This window comes from Varanus komodoensis, unplaced genomic scaffold, assembly GCF_004798865.1.
Source record: "Varanus komodoensis strain SLA01 unplaced genomic scaffold, ASM479886v1 scaffold2, whole genome shotgun sequence".
In the NCBI taxonomy this organism is placed as follows: Eukaryota; Metazoa; Chordata; class Lepidosauria; order Squamata; family Varanidae; genus Varanus; species Varanus komodoensis.
Genome location: NW_025335568.1, coordinates 16269271 through 16287922, shown reverse-complemented (window position 1 = coordinate 16287922; position 18652 = coordinate 16269271). Strand labels below are relative to the sequence as shown.

Below are 18652 nucleotides of genomic sequence, written 5' to 3'. Positions count from 1 at the left end.
CCCTGCTTTGGTTACTTTTAAGACAAAGAACTAAGGCATCTTTGTTTCACCAAGGTTTTGATCTATTTTCACTTTTACCTGGTTTTGGGTTTGCTTCTTGCCTTCTTATAACAATTTCTGGATTTTATTGCATAGCTACTTTCAGAAACTGTCCAGTGTATCCCAGTGCCAAAAGTTTTAATAAAAATGGTTTCACCAAGCCAAACAAAATAAACCCTGGCCCAGCTTCTCCCAAAAACCAGCATGATCCTATTTCTCCTGAAAGATGTGACTTGCTCCTGCTTTCTCTTCTCCTTTACTGGGCTATTTATGGCACATGGACTTAGATATTTGCTAAGCTAAGGGAAGAAACTGACGTAAAAATGCATCTAAATTATTATATGTCCACAATACCTGGGATTCACAGGTTGTAGATTGCAAGCAGTGGAAAACATGGTAGGGATCATCAAGTAATTTGGGGGCAGTCAGAGGCAGCAGCATTGTTTGCTTGCTGCTTGGTGCCCTCTTTCCATTAGTCCGATGAATGGGACAGCCACACTCTTTGAAAGTATTATAATGGGATGCCACTTACCCACAATGACACACAATATCAAAAGGAAAAATGATTTCAGAGCAAATGAACCATCCTTGCTTGCTTTGCTTTCTTCTTTCCCTTGTATATTAATCTTCCCATACAGAGAATTGGCATTGCCTTTTGTAAAAAATACAAATGCACAACACTACTCACACAAGAACAAAAGACCTTCAGATACTGGATATCCAAATTGTGCCTAGTCCTTATGAAATGAAGGTACCTGGGTGAACTGAAATAATGTTCCCCTTGTGCTATTTTGCTATCCTTTTTGTGGGGATAAAAACCAGGCAGGGCTGATTCAATTGTTTTTCAGGGTTGCGTGGGGGAGCAGACAGTTCTTTTCAGAGGAAGCACTTTCTTTAACTTGCCTTCCCCATCTTTAAAGAAGTACAGACCATCCTCTTTAAAAAGTATCCTGTCTTGTGGATAGAAAGCATTCCTGACTTCTTTCCAGCCAAAAATTACTGTGTATCACTAGTGATTCCTGCTTCTAGGGGGAAATAACAACCAGTTTTTAAGGGAGTGGATAGATTTTGTTAAAGCCAGGGAAAAGGCAAGGTAGGTGATGTGTATCCAAAACATGCCATTGGCCTTTGAACTGTCACCCATTCCAGTAGCAAAGGCAGTGTCCTTTGGGGACAAAATGTGACCAAAGGTTCACATACAGGCAATTTCTTAGGTGCTCTGCTCATTTATGCTTACATTACGGGAAATAGCAAGATTTGTGTCGAAGCTGGAGTTCTGCACAGATTCAGTCCAGCCAAGCAACCATGTATGTGCTGAAGATCAAACATGAAATGAACAGTGAATACATTATGCTTACTTTGTGTAATTTATTTATGGCAGTAAACATTTAATGCAGAATTAATTGGAGGAGAGTCATTTATTAATTACACATTAGAGTGTATGTACCCAATTCACATATATACACAACGTAAATGTTATTGTGCATCAATAAAACATTTTCTGTTGATTGTATACCTCAGTTATTATTCATAGCTATCAATATTTCTCCATAAGTGCTGTGCATTATTTATGTAATGTGTTAGCCATTAAAGCTTTGCTGTATTTTTTTGCCCCCGATTGCTTTGCTCTGCTATCTTATGGTTGGTCTTGAGAAATTAACGTGTGTTGTGAGGACTGCAAACTTTGCATTCTTCCACTGATGCAATTTCTTTGAGTTCTCATTGCAGGTAAGGCAGGAGAGAGAGCAAAAACCTCACAAGCATATATTTGAGGTTTACTGGATAACTCGCCAGAGCGATATTTGGTGTGCTCAGCAATCATCTCATATCTGACTGCACCACAGCTGGGGATGATTTTGCATAAGATCACTACTCCGTGTGCCTCTTAATGTATCACAGTGGCTTAAATCTGCCCCAGGATCTTTGTTACCATGTGGATGCTTGGACACCGATGGGTTCAGACAACCGTGTCCATTCCCACTTATCTTCAGAAAAATCCTTGCTGTGGGAGAGTGAGATGAATCATTCCCTATCCAAACTGCTACTGACCCTTCTACTGTTTTCCTTGATTCTTATAGGAATCTTGATGGCTTGGTGCAGGGTCACTTATGAACCAGTGAGTTATACTAAGCTGAACCGTCTGGCTTTCATTTGTCTTATCAAAAGAGGTCCTTTCCGCTCACAATCAACAAAAACTGAATTTTTGGTAAATCATGTTCATAGCAAGACACTGTAGTTCAAAATATACAGCCTGCAAAGTACAACCTAAGGGAAGAGATAGCATTTTATCCTAAGAAATTCACTGCACATTTATGCTTTTACAAACAATGAATGCTGGCAGAGTTTAATGGTGCCCACTTCTTTCTGGACTTTCCCCTATCTAGACTTTCTCCAGTTGCTACAGGTGAGAAGGAAGCATAAAAAATGGAAAAATGTGCACAGGACATATCCATCTTCTATACATTTCAAAACAATAATTAGCAACACCCTTACCTTAAATACCAGTTCTCCTATCAGTCCGTTCCAGGTCCCATTCTCCTGGGGGCGTCCATATTTGTGATCTGGCGCAACATAAATTTCATATGTGAAACCAAGGTAATTGGACAAAGATTCCAAGACATCTATCGAAAAGCCTTGGTATTTCTTTGGTTTTCCCAAAACATTTTCTGATACCATCACAAAGGGTTCCTCCTATACAGGAAAGAAATAGAGGCACTTTGGATAGTTGTAAAGCAATGACTCGACACACCGGTCACAGCGGAAACGAACATTTCCCTAATTTTGATCCCTGCACTATGTTTTATCTCAGTCTTTCCCCAACAGTCCTCTATTGTATGTAGCTGCTTTTATTTTGTAAAAAAAATTAACAGTTCCCTCCTGGATTTTAAAGATCACAGCCTGGGAACTCAAGATCACCCTTGCCTTTTCATGTGGCAAAAGGAGAAGTGTCACTTTTGGAACTATAGACAAATTCAGCACTATGAGCAGAATGGACACACCAAGTGCTGTGGTTAAAAAAAAAATCACATTATTTCACCACAATGAGTATGTATATGCTCTACTTTAGCCACTAAAAATCAGCACATTTACTGTGGCACAAACACTTGTATCCTGCTTCAGCATATTTATTTATTTATGTATTCAACTTATATTTCACTATAACTAATTTGAGGACTCTCTAAGCAGATTATATCATTTTGCATAAAAATAACATGAAATTTTTAAACACATGAAAACATCATACAATAAAACAGAATGCGAAACTGAGGGGGGTCAAATATCAATAAGTTAAAATATATTAACACTAAAAGCAGTATAAATAACACCATCAAATTAAACAGTATAAAATCAATTGTTAAAGGAGAGGTGTGGACTGTCTGGCGAGGTGGACTGTTTTTGCCTGGCGCTGAAAATATTGTAAAGATGATGCCAGGCGCAAAGCTTTAAGAAAGCCATTCCATAAATGGGGCGGAAGCACTGAGAAGGCCCCTCTACTATTTGCCATCCTCTTTACCTCCTTGAAGGACGGCTCTCCCAGATGCCTGATGCTTTGAAACAGAACCCGCTTCTGTGTATGCATCTATGTGGAAATGGTTACGTAAGCCATTTTAGCCCACTGGGTGCAACTTTCAATGCAAGGGGAGAGGTTCTTCATGGAGGCCAGAGGGTTGCTATGAATGCTGTTGCACTGATATCAATATGGTCCAAGACTAACTATGTCCCACCAATAGCGTACATCTGCCCAAGTTGGACCTCTCATGAAATTGCCACATGCAGACTTTGTATATTGAGATGATCATCAAGGTTCAGCATTAATATTTTTGTTTTTGTATAATTTTGTATATTTTTGTTTTGGTTGTAAGCCGCTCCGAGGCTTTGTTGTGATGGGGGCGGCATAAAAATGTTTTAAATAAAATAAATAAATAAGTAATAAATAAATGGCCATTAAACTGTATATCAGCAGAACCGCAAGACACCCCTCTGTAATTCAGTTTACATAATATTTATCACCAATTGCTGGGAAACCTGCTTTCAAGATCTGATAGGGATCTGTCTTGAGAGCAGCACTCTAGCTGTACAGGGAAAGCTGTTACCCAAAGTAGCTCTGGGTAGTCATGAAAGATATCGATATATTCTGCAGGGCTCTGCCTGTTTGAAGCTTTTGAAGAACTTCAGTTTCCATTTTTGAAAGGGAGTTTTTAGTCCCCAGTATCCAGGAATGACATTTTATCAAAAAGAAGGTAGAAGATTTATTAAGTATTCAGGAAAAGTTACAGAGCAGGAAAAAGATTTGTCAGATCCTGAGCACACAAGAACAAATGGTTTAAAAAGGCAAATCAGTTTCAGTAAATCAGCAATGAACAGTTCAAAATCAGTGGCAAAGAACATGGAAATGGGAAAAATGCCATTAAGCTTGTCCTTCCCTGCACTAAACTGCCTTCCTGTTTCCTTGAAAGTTCACTAGGTCCATGGCAAAGTTCTCTTGGTGCCTGTACCTGAATTCCCTCCACCTTTGGTGGGCAATCTCTCCACTTACCTGTCTCAAACATTCTTACTTCCAGAAACTTACTTCTGGCACCTGTGCTAGAAAAGAAAAGACCCTCAACTTCCTTTTCTGGTAAGGTAGATTATCTCTGGTCCCTCCTTCTCTGCCTTAGTGGAGATTGCAGAAGAATATCTTGTTTTAGTCTGTTGGCTGTGCAGTGATGGCTCATCCCTAGCTCTGAGCAGATTTCAATTGTTCAGGCACCTGGACAGTTTAGGATTGAATAGAATGGCTAAGCGGCAGCATTTGGCCTGAAGACGCCCTCAGCCAGGTCATCTGCACTGGAATGTCCGGATCAGGTGTCCTTTCACTGAAGCTGAGAACTGCAGCTGATTGCAAATGGAAGGTTTCTGCCTTGTGGATACGGTTAGATAGAATCAGTATAATCTGGCTGAGGGGGCTACTCCAGGAGACCATCTCTCCAAAACACACACACACACACACACACACACACACACACACACTTATTAATCCAAATGAATTATGCACAGTTTCCCCCAGATCTGTTTAAAAAGGGGAAAGGGGTACTTCAGGAGATGATGGTTTTCATATTAGCAAAGATTTATTCACATCACTTGTTGGGTTATTAGATAATAGCAGCTCATAATTCAGAATTTGCATTCAGTCAGTTAAAAGTGACTGCTAATTGCTCATCTGATTTATAAGACTATTTAAAGCATGACTACAGTTTGCAGCTCATTCTAAACTTTTATGAAGCCACACACAAAAACTGGCAGGTGCTTCCGCTGTGTGACACACAGGCAACAGGATTACTGATCCAAAATATTTTAAGCTATTAATTTGTTTGACACTGCAGATCTTTTCAGCTCTTGGGCTGGTTGAGTGTATCTAATTGTTGAGTGTATCCATAAGGCTTGTGACATTTGCTGAGTTCCCCCATGATTTCAGGATTTGAGCTAACAACAGAACTGCTCATCTGAAGTGGTGACAAAAATGGTGGAGGGGGAATAGAGGGAGGGGAGGGGAGGGGAGTTCTTTGAACTCAGGAGAATAGGAGAGAGAATTCTTTGAACTCAGTGTCAAAGAACATGCTTTCCACGTTCTAGTTCTAGATTCAAGGAGCAAGCTAGAATCACTAAGGAGGAGAGACTATGGACAGAAAAGACTCTCCAATGGTCTTCTGTATACAGAATATACAAGTTCTGTATATATTTTTTTCCTTGCATGAAATCAACTGGGACTACACATGCAACAAGCGCAATCTGGTTGCCCTGTTGAGAGAAAAAGCAGAGTACTGGACCGGTGAGTGTCCACCCACAAGGGAGTAAGGGAAGATGAAGAGTTCTTAACAGCAGTGCAATGACAACAATAAAGTGAAGTGTAGGAGCTGGAAGAGCAATAGCATGCTGAAGCAGAAGGGATAATCCTGAGGGCAGGGAAATGAAGCAGAGGAAACTCCTGGGAAAGGGTGACAGTTAGGGGTCAAAGAACTAGAAGACACTTTGCACCAGTGGAGGCAGAGGAATGATGAAACCACTTTCAGGTACTTGAGGATGGGACTGGAGCGAAGCCTGCAGCGAAAGAACTAAAGGGCACTCAACGTGACAACAAGCAAGAAGCTGGCAGCGAAACAAGCAATCAGAGGCAACGAAACCAAGGCCAATAACAACCACAACGACAGAAGAATAGTAGTTCAAAATGCAGCTGGACAGCGATCTGTTCAGGATGTCTTAACTTGGAACCTTGCCTTGAGCTTGGGGTTGGACTTGATGGCCTTATAGTCTCTTCCAACTTTGTTATTCTATAATTTTATCAACACACACACACACACACACACACACACACACACATATATGAGGAAATATGGCTAAGAAGTATACATCAACCTCAACAAAGCCAGAGGAAATATCCAAGCAAGTGTCCATTTGTAGCTGATGTCTACACATAACCACCCATTCAGATTTTAAAAGCGTTGCAAGGTTTTCAGTGTATTGCGTTTTAGAGCATGAACACTTATGCTTCCAGTTTTGTACTGCTTTCCTTGGAGAATCAAAGAATCAAAATGGTTTGGAGAATCAATTTATACTGATTGAGGGCTAACTGCCAGGAAACAGGTATACTATTTAAAAGAACATGTACAGCACTAAATAATTGAAGACAAATTCAATACAAAGTTTATCCATTTAATAACCTACTTCTCAAAGATGAAAATATTAGGTATTGCCAAAACATATAGTCAAAAGAAGAATTTGTTGTATTACACCTCTAGCAATTTGTCAACCTAGACAAACTAATAAACATTTATTAGCAAGGACCATGGGTTGTTATCACCAATCAGTCTCAATAAGTGTTTCTAATAGTGAAGAAAACTCTGAAGATGTGAAAGTAGCAGTGTCAAACTATTCTAACAAAGCTTACAAGTATTGCCATTCAGTTGTAGCAGGTAAATTGAACATGGCACACGGCATGGAAATATCAAAACGATTACATGGCTTCTGAGAGAAACCAGAGTCTTTATGACTTCTCAACAAAGGATAGACTTTTAATTTTCTTTTAAATGGGAGAATCAATCAATATTCCTTCCACCCATCCATTCTTCTTCCAGTCCAAGTGGCAGACCCAAGTGAAAACTTAAAACCAGTATAATACTTGGTGGAGCCAAATTTGAATGTCTGCAAAGCCTCAATAAGAGGTTGAACATGCAATTATTATGACTTCTACATCAAACCCATCTTCTCTCTCTCTCTCTCACTCACTCTTATTTCCCTCCTTTCCCAGCTTTTTCCCCCCGTATAACAAGAGATACGGAAATCTTGAAAGCCTGCATGTACTTTAGGACCTCTTAGGTTGCTTAAAAATCGCATTACACTAGCATGGATTTTGCCATTTTATTTATGGGCAACATAGCTGTCTTACTTTTTGTGAGTCTTCCTGATAATTTGCAAACCTATTTTTTTGTCCTGGTGAGAAAGGGATATACAGTATTTCAACAAGGAGATGCAGACCAATAACAAAATCCATTTTTCATCTTCTCCTAAAGATGAAAGGGTAATTATTTTATTTATATCATACATGTTTGACAATGATCAGAATAAAAAGCAGATCTGTCTGGGGAAGGCTAGCAAAACTATGCATGATGGGAAAAGAAAAGGGTATTCAAAGTAACAGTGGAGCAGTGAATCTTCCTTAGGCCTTTTACCATACCTAAAAATATGCTGATACATCATTACTCAGGGTGCACATTCAGTTATGGCAATGCAGCCTTTCTGAACAGTTTCACAAACATTCTCATCAGATTCCAAGAAAAAGCAGAAGTGATTTCTGTGGACTGCTGTTCATGACTCCCTGCTGAGGAGCTATAGGGGTTATCACCTACATGCTCCCTGCAGGGAATATCTGGAGATGGGGGATAGGAAAGAAAAGTGGGAAGCTTGGAGGCAACAGTTCCATAGGAGCACTCTATATTAGAACGAGAGCATTCTTGGGGCTAAATGCAATGCTACCAGATTTTTTTAAAAAAAAAAACTTTTTGGGTTTTTTTTTTTTCATTGTAAAAAACATGGCCTCTGTTCTGCCCCATGCAGCTCCTCAGAAAGTTCTGATTTAACCATCTTTCACCAATTGTCTGCCCTCTATGCTGCCTGCAACTTTGGTTTTAAAAAGGCAGCTGTGGGTGGCCAAATACCATTAATCTGGATTTGGGAAAAAAGACTTTCCAGAATGCACTTTTTCAGTATAGCAGCAGTGTGCAAAGCAGAGTACATGCCATGTGCAGAATGCAAAGGAAAGAAGCAAGAAGGGAGACTTTCAAGCAGAGTCAATTAAGCTGCAGACTAATAAGGAGACATTCTCCAGCCTTCTTAGCATATGCAGATTTGCAGCCTATGTTTTCTTTATTGAAGAAATAAAGACCACTTTGTCATAGTGTTCCATACCCCAGTAACCTCCAGGTTAACTACTGCAATGTATTGCACAAGGGGTTACTTTTGAAGACTGTTCAATGATTTTACTTAGAGAATGCTAACTTGGACTCATTGGCAGACAGCTAACTGGGGACGGGGGCAGGGGCACAGGGGACAATTGCAAAATTCAGTTTTTACATTGGGGACAAATATGTTATTTTCAGTTTATCATTGTACTAAGTTGTTTATTCATCTCAAACTTGAAGTTTACACAGCAATTTGTAAGTGTTTTGTATGTTTTTCCTAATGCACACATGTTTGCATAGTGCATATTTTCCTTAGATAAACATTTGCAAACAATTTTCATAATAAAATGTATCTTAAATGTTGATGGGGAATTCCATTAAAACACTCAGGGAACTGTGAATTTCAAAGGATAACTGTTGGTTTGCATAGTAGTTTGAAAGTGTGAAATTAAGTGTGAATGTGTAAAATTTGGCATCAAGATGCAAACTGGACAAATTTCTTCCCCAACCTTGACTTAGATTTAAGGTTTAGAGTGCAATTGTATCTAAGTTTAGCCAAAATAATTTTTAAAAAGTTCTACAACTCCCAGCATTTCCCAGCCAGCTCATGGCTTGGGTGACTTAAGAAATGCCATCTTCTACATAAATCAGCTCAGATGTGAACTCAGCATTTGAGGCTGTTCTTCAGTTCAGCTCCCCTACTATTGAAGTCAGGTATAGTTCTGACATTCCATATTTTAAACACTTTTACCAGAGTGAATGGGCTTGTATCCAATTTGATTCCCTTTTAGCACTGAGCAAAACCCTTCTTCTGTTACATTTGGCCTGGTCTTCTTACATATCAAATAGCTGGTCTTATTCTGGTGCTTCAATTGGTTTTATTTCCCTGGTCTTTAATATATTTGAATTATTTTGTTGCATTAATTAATTTATAGTGTAACTGGTGTTTTATGTTTTATGATTTATTAGTTACTCTAACAGCCTGTGCAGAAGACAGAAAAGGCTTGTATTTCTGGGCGGGTAGGCAGGGCACAGAAAATTCTGCCCTGGCTATGTTCCTCCTCCTCCTCTCTGCTTTGGATTCATTCCCTACTTGGCTCCACCCACAGCAGCTCCTTGGCTCCACCTCTATCCACCTGCCCGGCCACCCAGCCCCAAGAGGCACAACCACCATCGGCTAAAAGACAACTCTGGACTCCCATGTCTTTCAGATGATAATAAATGGTCATTAATTTTTTTCCACTTAGTTGATAATTCTCATTGCTAGGGTCTGCAAAGAACCATCCTGTATTTAATGGCAACTTCCTTTTACTCAGGAGACAGCAGACTGAACAAGTACACAGATCACAGTCCTGCCCGCTGCAATTTTTACTTATCTCTAGATTTGCATAAATTTAACAATTTGCATAAATACATGTACATTTGGGAAAATCGTTATCCCCCTTTTGTCCTCCTCTTTTGGTAATGTGCAAGGGGCCACCCCACTCACCCTAAAGAAATACAGAAAATAACTTCTAGAATAACTGCCAGAAAAGAGGGAAAATAAGGAGAGAAAATGTTGATTGCCGAAAGTGGAGCCAGCAGGGGGTCCGGAGCACACAGTAAGGTTTGATCTGCAAATGTGTGACCTTATGTGCTCCCACTGAAAGAAGTGGCGAGAGCAGGCAATTAGACTGGCTGTTAGCATTCATAGAGCATATAAAATAACCTCAGTGACTGCCCTTTAATTTTTTCTGATCATGCTAGGATATATTTTAATATTGATATTTTAATCCATTAAACTGAACTCTGCAATGGAATATAATTTTCCTTTCTGGCAGGAAAGACAGGTAGCCCCTTCTGCCCCCCTAATTGTACCAATTTTAGTTTGGTTGCACAGGGGACCATTCAAAATTAAATAAATCCTTATTGCTTTAGCCAATGGCCATCAGAATGACACAATACAATTCTAGGAAAAAATCCACAAAGTTTGCACAGATCGGCTTAGAAAAATGATGAGATATTTACAGTTAAAAACTGCAATAGACTTCCCCGATAAAATACCACACCATACCCTCATAAGACTTTAAACAAATCAAACAAAAAAATCCTCCTTCTTTTCATGTACTTATTTTGTTAATCATCTTAACAAACAATCATACAGCCAACCCATTCCTTATCTCTAGACAAAATTGCACTTAAAATATGTGAAATACAATATAATCTTGCATGACAATCCTGTCCGACTTCTTTTATCCTCCAACCACTTTACAGTGAGCATCTGCATTGGGAAAATATACCAGTTACACTGCAACCCTAATTTACAAACAGGCAAAAGAAATCTTACACTCCCTTTATCTGTAGCCATGCTAGTTTCCTGAATAGGTCAGGTGATGCTCCTGTGTTCCCCAAGGTGCTTGGCTGAACAAAATGTCATTTCCTCTTCCCATGCCCAAAACAAAAGGCAATGGCTCTTCCTGTGGATTTACTGGAAAAGTTCACTGCACTACCAGCTGAACCTTAATTACTTCATCATTCTTCTGGTAGAGGTGGAACAATACAGAATACAATACAGAACAATACAAGGGCATCTGGGCACAAATGGAACATACATTCACAAATCACCCGTAACACTTTATGGTGTGTGTTTGTGGGCGTGGAAGCGGATTTGGGCATTTTGATTCGTGCTTTGTATTTTGCATATTGTTCTGCAGCTATGTTTGTTAAAACAATGGGGGAGCTTTAAAATGGTGTGAAAACTGCATGGACTTTGTGTCCTGGGAAATTTGGTCTGCTGTGGAATCCACTAGACAGGCTTGGAGAATTTCACAGTCATTTGTTTCCATTATCAATTTCTTCAAGTTACCTAATTTTTTTTTCCTTCTAGAGGACAAGAAGCAGACATTCAGCAAAGAGGAGCCAGTAACAGAGGTCATTTTCTCTAATACTGATCTTATGCTTGAGTGGCTCAGTTCTTTCTTTCGACTTCTCGAAAAGTTTTTGGTGCCCAAATTTTAATGTTAATCATTCTGGACTTCATTCCCCACAAGCTTTTGGAAACAATACAGAGGCATCAATACTTCATTTTCTTGATCGCATTATTGAACATTTTTTCATCATTTACACTTCGGCGGAGAAAGACGCAGCAGCTTGTTATTTTTAACTGAACAGCAAAATGCACTACGTTGATGTTGGGAATCAATGGCTAAAATTTAATTGAACCATTTAATATTCTCATTGTGGAAGCACTTTAACTATGGTGACAAAAAGATTCTTTAAAAGAAAATATCTGATCAGTTAATAGGCTCAGAGAAATTAAAACACAAACTGAATATTTGTGTTCCTACCTGCACCAGCTGGCTGAAGAAATCCACAAAAAAACAGTGGCTTCTTGCCTCTATGGCCCGGTGCCACATTGATTGATATGGAGACCAAAGAGGGGCATCAAGAAGAATGATAATTATCTTAATTATTCTTAATGCTAGATAATTTCCAAGCATTCTGCCAAAGGATATTCTACAGGCAATGGGTAGGGAACAAGCTCAGGGCCAAAAGATGCTCTAAGTTACCTGAACCTGTCAGTAAGATAATTTTCTCATGACTTTCATACTGTTTGTTGTGGGATCCTCCTTTCTCTGCTTTGAAAGAGTCGTCAGAACATAAGAATCTGACCCAAGATGAAATCCTGGTAACTCAACAGGCCTTTGCATATTCCATAGCCAGCAAGCATGACTCCAATGAGTAGCATCTACTTCTCAAATGTTTCTTGCAACTGCCTTTCCTAACTCAGTTTTCAGCCACATTATATTAAGGTTCTATACATAGCCTAGATTAACTTAACCTTCATCCATGTGATGCCCTCTATATGCTCTGGACAATACCAAAGAAACTTTAGCTAGTGTAGAAAATGGTCAAGGGTCTTAGTCCCAAACATCTGGAGAAAAGTAGGCTCTGGAAAGCTAGATCAGCTCTTTGATTCCAAAAGAATTATATTCACCATTCCTCAGGTAAAATATTTCTCACTTTCATTCCAGATGCAGAAGCAAATGCTGTAGTTTACTTTAAGGACCAATTAGTATTTATTGAACTGGAGTCAAGGAAACCCTCACAGAATGTTAGGGAATTGAATCATGGTTGGAATAGGTCTATATGCATGGTCAGAGACAGTCCAGGACCAAACCAACAGGGTTCACACCAAAAGTACAGCACCGAACAAGGATGAACTTAAATGCCAAGACACCAGATAATCGAGGGCCTACTCACAGAAACACCAGAAGGAGGAGGGCTAAGTAGTCAGAAACAAGAGAACCGTGAAACATTCTGCTGTAGAACTGCAGAATGTCCCACCATTCTTACCTGCTGCGACCTGAGACTTATATATAGACTCTTTCAGAGCTCCACCCAGGGTTCATCTGCACTACACCAGAAACTTCCGGAAGAAGTCCTCATTGGAAGACTCTCTCATGAGGAGCCCTTTACTCACAAGGAATCCTCAGCCTTATTGTGGCTGTTACTATATGAAGGGTATGCCTGCCTTTTGAGGCATCACCACTCTTGCTGGCTAGGTGCCACTCAGCTTCCCAGCTTTGACGGGACAGACCATGGCCATCCTCCCCAAGAACCTAGGCTCTGCTGCTCTGCCTCTCTCTTTCCTGGCATGGGCTACTACTGCTCAGTGTAGTTCAGCTCAGGGAGCATGAGGGCTTCTAAAAAGAATTCCTTGGGTGCAGGCTTGGTAGGGATGGACCTCCAACAAGCCCTTGTAGTTGGAGCACTGGACACTCGTTCAAGCTTAGAAGTCCCTGACAGTTCGTGGCAGGAAAAAGGGAAACTTTTTCTGAGCAACCTGTCAACCTGCAAAATGTCTTGTGAAAAGTTTTTCACTGTGGGTACCTGCTGCACTGGAAGCAATTAGTTCTGTTTAGATACTGGATTACCTAAGGTATTATTTTTAGAAGTGCCACCATTTCAAATCCCATATTACTTACTGCATGTTATCTGTTTTAAATTAAAAATGACTGCCTCCCAGGAATCTCATGAAGCGTATTTCATATTTAGTGACAGTTTCCAATCCGAGGCCTGATGTGACTAGAAAGAATAGCAAATAGCCAAGCGCTTCTGTCATGCATCAATCCTCATGATGATTTTATTCAACCAGCAATAAAATGAGCCCATTTATCAGGGCAGCTGTAAATTACCAGCATTTCAGGGGAAAGAAAAATTCTTCATAGGGTCCTTACAGGAAATGCATGTTTGTCCTACTACCTTTCTTTCTGAGGAGGTTGTAAGAGAAAGCAAGATGGAAATTTCTCCTGCCTTGCCACTAGGCATAGCTAGGAATTTCATTTCATGTCATCTTGCCTGCCTGCCAGCCCTCCTCCCTCCCTTCCTTCTACTTACAAACAACAGAAAATTTCCTCAGAAATGGAATAGAAAGACCTTATGATCTGCAAAATGTAAACATGGGAGCAAGTGAAACTAATACATCCATCTATCCCTACTTGCCATCTCTCTGCTTTTGTCATCTAACATTTACCAAGAAATCTTAACTCAAATCTCAGTTATTTCAAGAGACCAGAATGTGTCAAATTCAAAATGAACAAGCTGAGTTAATTAAAGAGAAAGCATAAGAGAGGAGGCCTACAAAAGTATGAAAGACTGGGATCATTATCAAAGTAACTGAATATGCATAATTTCAAAAGCAACAGCCTGCCAGAAAGGGGTAGAATGTAGAATCAGAAAAAAAGTTTGTGTTCCTTTTCAGCATGAGTAATTTTTTATTTGTTACTAAAGGTTTTCAGATGATACCCCTAATGTCACACTTGTGGCCATGTCCCCTGCCATGGATGCATACGTGGCCACCGTGAGTGAAAGAAGCACCCACCTGCGTGTAGATATCTATGAAAGGGGCTTCAAAGCTCATCAGGATTGGCCTTCCATGGAGGAATTCTATGTTGATGCACATGTAGGATCCCTTTGAATTCATGCTAAGCACATGGTTGTTTGGATGGGTGCCCACCAGATGTGGCACCAGCATGGGGCAGGATTAAGCCACACAACTCTACAGTTTCCTTATGCATTCCTTTGGAATGCTGTTGGGAGTTGTAGGACGTTTTTCCCGTCCAAACATCCCATCATATATGAGAGGGTTCACCCAAAGCTTCCTAACAGTTTCTCTTAAGATATAAGAGAATGTTCTTGGGAAGTTGAAAACTCATCACTATTATTACTTGTTGGTAATTACCTGAACAGGAAAGACAAAATGGTAGAGCAAAATTCTTCCTTACTGGAGACCTAGCGTCATTTTTCATATCCTTAAAAGATGAACAGGAAAGCAGCTTGGGTATTGACCTACCCAATCCTTGCCCTCATGCCAGAAGAGTTAAATACAAGACTGTCCCATCAGTAACTACAGTCTGTTTATACTTGAAGATCTTCAGCCCTTTTCTGCTTTTGTGTAAATATTTTAGATATACAAGTAAGTTGGCCTTCATTTTGCTTGGTATAACTTCTGATACTAAGGCATTGACAAGGTGTTGACAGGATAAGATATTGTACTCTGTGGCAAATGGTTATTACTAGTTTAAACTGAGAATTGCCAAAGGTCTTTAAGCAAAGGTACAGAGAGAAGAAACCATTAAATACCTTGGCCAGAACTGTCCGTAGGGTCAGCTAGCAACCAGTGTTCATCTATCTAGTGACTCCCTAAGGGAGTGATGTTTTACCTGAAGCAAGTTCTGTCTAATGAAAACTCAGGAAAGTTTGCACTAGCAGAAAGAGATAGTGTTATTCCTCAATCACAGGTTTTATAGTTTAAGCAGTTTTCAATGAGAGAAAAGTTGTAGTCATGACTGTGGAGTAATCCTTATAGACTAATTTTGGCTTTCCACATTCTTGCAGTTTGAGCATTCTTGCAGTCACTCCTCAAGCTACTATGTTAGCACTGTAGTCCTGAATCTTGGGTTGCTGGGGAACTGTACTGCTCTTTGAAGTTTCCAGCACAGCTTGAGATGGGGAAAGTTTTCAAGAAAGTGAAGTTTAAGATACAAATACTCCCTTTTGAATGGAGCAATCTAAACTCAAGCAGGATAACACTCCTTTTGAGTTTAGCCTAACTTGAGATAGAGATCACAACCATTCTCCACCATGTCTCAGTGGTCCATTATTCCCCAATCACCCAAATCCTTCTCTTGGTGGAAAAGAAAAGGACCTCACAGGCACCAGAGTGCTCTCATCCTGAATGATGCCTGAAACAGCATTTGCAGCCAGGAGCCACGGGGCTTCTAAGCTCCTAATCAGTTGAAGGTTGTAGCTGGGATCTAGGATCAGGTAACAAAAAAATCCCATGAGCAGCAAGTGTTGCTCTATGCAGTTTAGGAGAGTGCAAGTCTCTTCTGCTATCATGAAAGCACTAGGACAAATGTTGCTCACTTCATCTTCTTCAACATGAGGACTTGCTGGAGGGTAACCAGAAAGAGGGCATGCTTGCTAAACCAAAGTGTTCAAGGATTGCAATGGCACATTTAAAAAACCTCTTAAGGTTCCTTGAGTGCTTGAGCAGTACCCATTATTCATTTTGGAGGTGGACAGAAGGAGTGAACCCTTTGTCTATGTATAGCTTTCCATGACTAGAGGCTTGCATTCAGGTTCCCTATGGAGAACAGCAAGTGTTTCAAGGGGGTAGTTGGAATGAACTGTAACTCAGTGGTGGACACGTACTTGGCTTGCACAAAGTCAAGTGTTGATCTCTGGCATCTCCAGGTACCAATAGGAAGGAATCCTGCCTGAAACCCCAGAGAACTACCACTGGCCAAAGTTGAAAATAGTGGGCTACATTGACTGATAGTCTGACCTTCCTATGTACATAGCTTTTTATCGATACCCCCCATCCTCACCACACACACACAGGAAAAGCAATTAAGGTCAGGCTTAAATGGTAAAGTTTCCTTGAAAGCCAGGTGGCATTCTAATATATTAGAAAATGAATGAATGAATGATCAGTTTAACTTTGTGAGCATGTCAGCGGGTGTGTGAATACGCACAAATGGAGAGAGTTCAGTCTGCCCTGCTCCTCTCTGTATTCATGCCACAGTTGCAAGCATGTGGCGTATAGATAGCAAGAACAACACTGCTTCTTTCAGTGGAGCCACAACCCAGTTCCACAGATAAGAACTTCTCTGGCAACACAAAGAAGCTGAAATGACACTACATGCTTGGCAAATGGCGTGTTGCATTTGTTGCATCTCTGTACTGCCCTTTTGACGTCAACCAAAGCAGCTTTTGGAAAGGTCAGCAAACAAAAGCCATATTTGATTAAACAGGGTACCAAAACATTGTATTTAACCACTTTAAATACAATAATGATTATTTTAAAAGCCCCAGTAAAAAAAAGAAAAAAAGATGCACCTTGACCTCCTTGCTCAGTGCAGAAATAACAGGAATGCTAAGCCCATACAGACATAAACTCACAAGTTTTAGGGTTGACAAGTCTCCAGGGAATGGGACCAGTTGCTGTGAGGCTGTAAGTGTGGATGCAATTGCTGTAATTTGTATCCTGCTCCTTCGGTGGGTTCTCTTGACCTCTGTCACTTGCTGCTTAACATGCAGCATTTCAGTTTGCCCCAGTCGGTCAGTCATGGGTATTGTAGACGGACTTGGTCACAGGACAATGGGCTGAGGGCACATGATGAGAGAACCTGCTGATGCTTGTGCCTGGATGGAAGCCTGCCTGGGAACCGCTTGACAGGATAGAATATGTACGTGGGGACTGATGCTGACCAACTTTCCAGTCTGTTTCCTTTCTGCTCACTTCTGCTCTGCATGACACACACACACACCCCGCCACCCTTTAGCAAAGGTTCAAGCACAATAGCTCCAGTGTAGTCTAAGCTGGATTTCTACGGATCCAACTGGTGGGCTGTGCAGCAGAGTGGCTTTTTTACAACCACACTCATTCCAGTGGATTTGTGGACCAGTCGCTCACTTAGTGGTGGTGGAACCTTCCTGCTAGTTCATATTGGTGCAAGTGCCCATTTATTAACTAGTATGGAACTGTCAGTTAGCACTAATGCAAAATAGCATGAATGGATTAAAATGCTGATAAAAACTGGTAATGATTCTGTCAGTGAGCGGATGATGGAGCAAAAGATGCCTAACAATCTGTAAAAACACAGATTGTTAAACATAGAACACTTAACACAAATCAGTTTTAACAGAATCCCTGCATCCCGAGTGTGTTCAGTATGTTGCGTTGCTTTCAGCAGATGTAGCTTGTAGAATCTACTGCACTGAGATTGGAAGGAAGAGCCAGATGGTGAGAATAATTATCTGAATCCATGCTCAGTTCATAAAAAAGGCTGCACAAATGAATGTGCATAAAGGTACATTTAAAATACAGAGTCTTTATTTTTTTTTAAATTAAAGCATATTTCCACTGTTTTCTAAACAAGAATGGCCATGAAACAAAAGTATTTTTGGGGTGCAAATGTCATCCAGTAATATGTGTGTGTATACGTTGATCCTGCTGGAAGCATCTCTTGGGCATCTTTTTTGTATTTTAAATCCCTCTTTTTTCTCTGGGATCATGCCACCATACTGGCTTGAGTGATGATGCCTTTCATTCTTCTATGCACATGAGTTTCAAAGTTGCTAAATATTCATAATATAATTGTTTGCCAGAAGAATGCACTCTGGCAAGTTAACTGAAATCATAAAGTAGGGATGAAATTATAGGAGTGGGAGAAGACAACGAGAAGCTAATTTGAATTTCTTTTGATAGGAAACATTCATTGAACATTTTCATTGCAGAGATATTACGTTGAATCCATTTTAAATTTGTATCATGCAAAGTATGAAGGCCAGAAACTGCTGCCATGATGTTACTTTGAGGAATATCAAATTAGCTTCAAGACACCAAACTATAAATACTGTTTTGTCATTCTACTTTAATTTACATCAGGGGAAAAGGCACAATCAAAAGAGATAAACTGAAAGGTAAACTTGGTTGCTGTTGATTGGGTGCTGCATGTGGGTACCAGGGATGCTGGCTGAAGGAGGAAATTGCATGCAGGGTTGTATGTGCTGGCTTGATCTCCAATTTCTCCTTCTCTGCTAGCTCCTGTAATGACCCTATGCACTCAGTGGGACGGTCCAAGAGAGATGTTCATGCACGTGGCTAACTGCAGTGAGACTTCTTCATG

General features: G+C 40.2%; 1 protein-coding gene across 2 annotated transcripts in view; it reads right to left on the bottom strand.

The window, feature by feature from the left end:
• The window catches only part of GRID2 (glutamate ionotropic receptor delta type subunit 2), a 919670-nt gene that overhangs the window by 177588 nt on the left and 723430 nt on the right, over window positions 1-18652 (bottom strand). For both annotated transcript variants that reach the window (XM_044429596.1, XM_044429597.1), the window contains one exon: window positions 2533-2730. In XM_044429596.1, the coding sequence (XP_044285531.1) occupies window positions 2533-2730 (198 nt within the window). The remainder of the gene's footprint in view (window positions 1-2532; window positions 2731-18652) is intronic.